An 885-nucleotide genomic window follows, 5' to 3' on the forward strand; every position below is an offset into this window, starting at 1 on the left:
AAGTTCTTCCAAGTTTCAAAGCCCTCTAGAATCACCCTGTGGCGCCACCATCCGGAGCTGCAAGGAATCTCCGGACTTAAAACCACCGCCCCAGGTCCACGTTCTTTACGCGCTCCTCCGCGTTCGTTTTCGGAGGTCCCCTGAACGCACGCGCTTGTGATGGGACGCTAGCCTACAAGAGACTACAATTCCCAGAAGGCCGTGCCACAGGAAAAAAAAGTCCCGCTTTTGAGAGGGGGGCGGGAGGAAGGAAAGCTCGCGAGAGAACAAGGTTCAGGCGGCTGCGCGAAGTGAGTGGAGGGGGGTGGAGAGAGTGAGGAGGAAGAGGAGGAGGTGCCGTCCCACAATACCAGGCGGGAGGGCGGGTAGGCGGTTTGTATCCGGGCTGTGAGGTGCTCCGAGCCTCGGCGGACCTTGCTGCCTCTGTCTCTTTAACGTGAGAGGAAGCGATGCGGAGGGGTGGAAAATGGCAGAGCTGCAGATGTTACTAGAGGAGGAGATTCCATCTGGCAAGAGGGCGCTGATAGAGAGTTACCAAAACCTGACCCGGGTGGCGGACTACTGTGAAAACAACTACATACAGGTGAGGAGCGCGGACGAGCGAACAGCGGGCGCTGGCCCGGCCGAGGACCCGCCGCCGGCCGCCCGAGTGACCAGCCCACTGGGCGGGGTGGGGAGCTGCCCTAACCTCAGCCGCTGCCTCAACTCCAGCCCTAGCCCCAGCCCCAGCCCCAGCCCCGCTGGGCAGAGGGCAAGTGGCCGGGCTGAGGGAGCGGCTGCGATACAGGAAGTGGCTGTGGTGATGGAAGCCGACCCGAGGGGTGGGAGAAAATGGGCGAGGGAGCCGGGAACCCGCCAGCGGCGCAGTCCGGCGCCCCCCTGGCG

At 63.3% G+C, this 885-nt stretch overlaps 1 protein-coding gene across 1 annotated transcript in view; it reads left to right on the forward strand.

Moving 5' to 3' along the window:
* The first annotated feature begins 311 nt into the window (after positions 1-311).
* Abi1 (abl interactor 1) overlaps positions 312-885 on the forward strand; it is a 99,720-nt gene continuing 99,146 nt past the window's right edge. The window contains exon 1 of the mRNA XM_048812754.1: positions 312-583. Within this exon, the coding sequence (XP_048668711.1) occupies positions 467-583 (117 nt within the window). The 5' untranslated portion in view covers positions 312-466. The remainder of the gene's footprint in view (positions 584-885) is intronic.

Source organism: Marmota marmota, unplaced genomic scaffold (genome assembly GCF_001458135.2).
Source record: "Marmota marmota marmota unplaced genomic scaffold, marMar, whole genome shotgun sequence".
Taxonomy (NCBI): domain Eukaryota; kingdom Metazoa; phylum Chordata; class Mammalia; order Rodentia; family Sciuridae; genus Marmota; species Marmota marmota.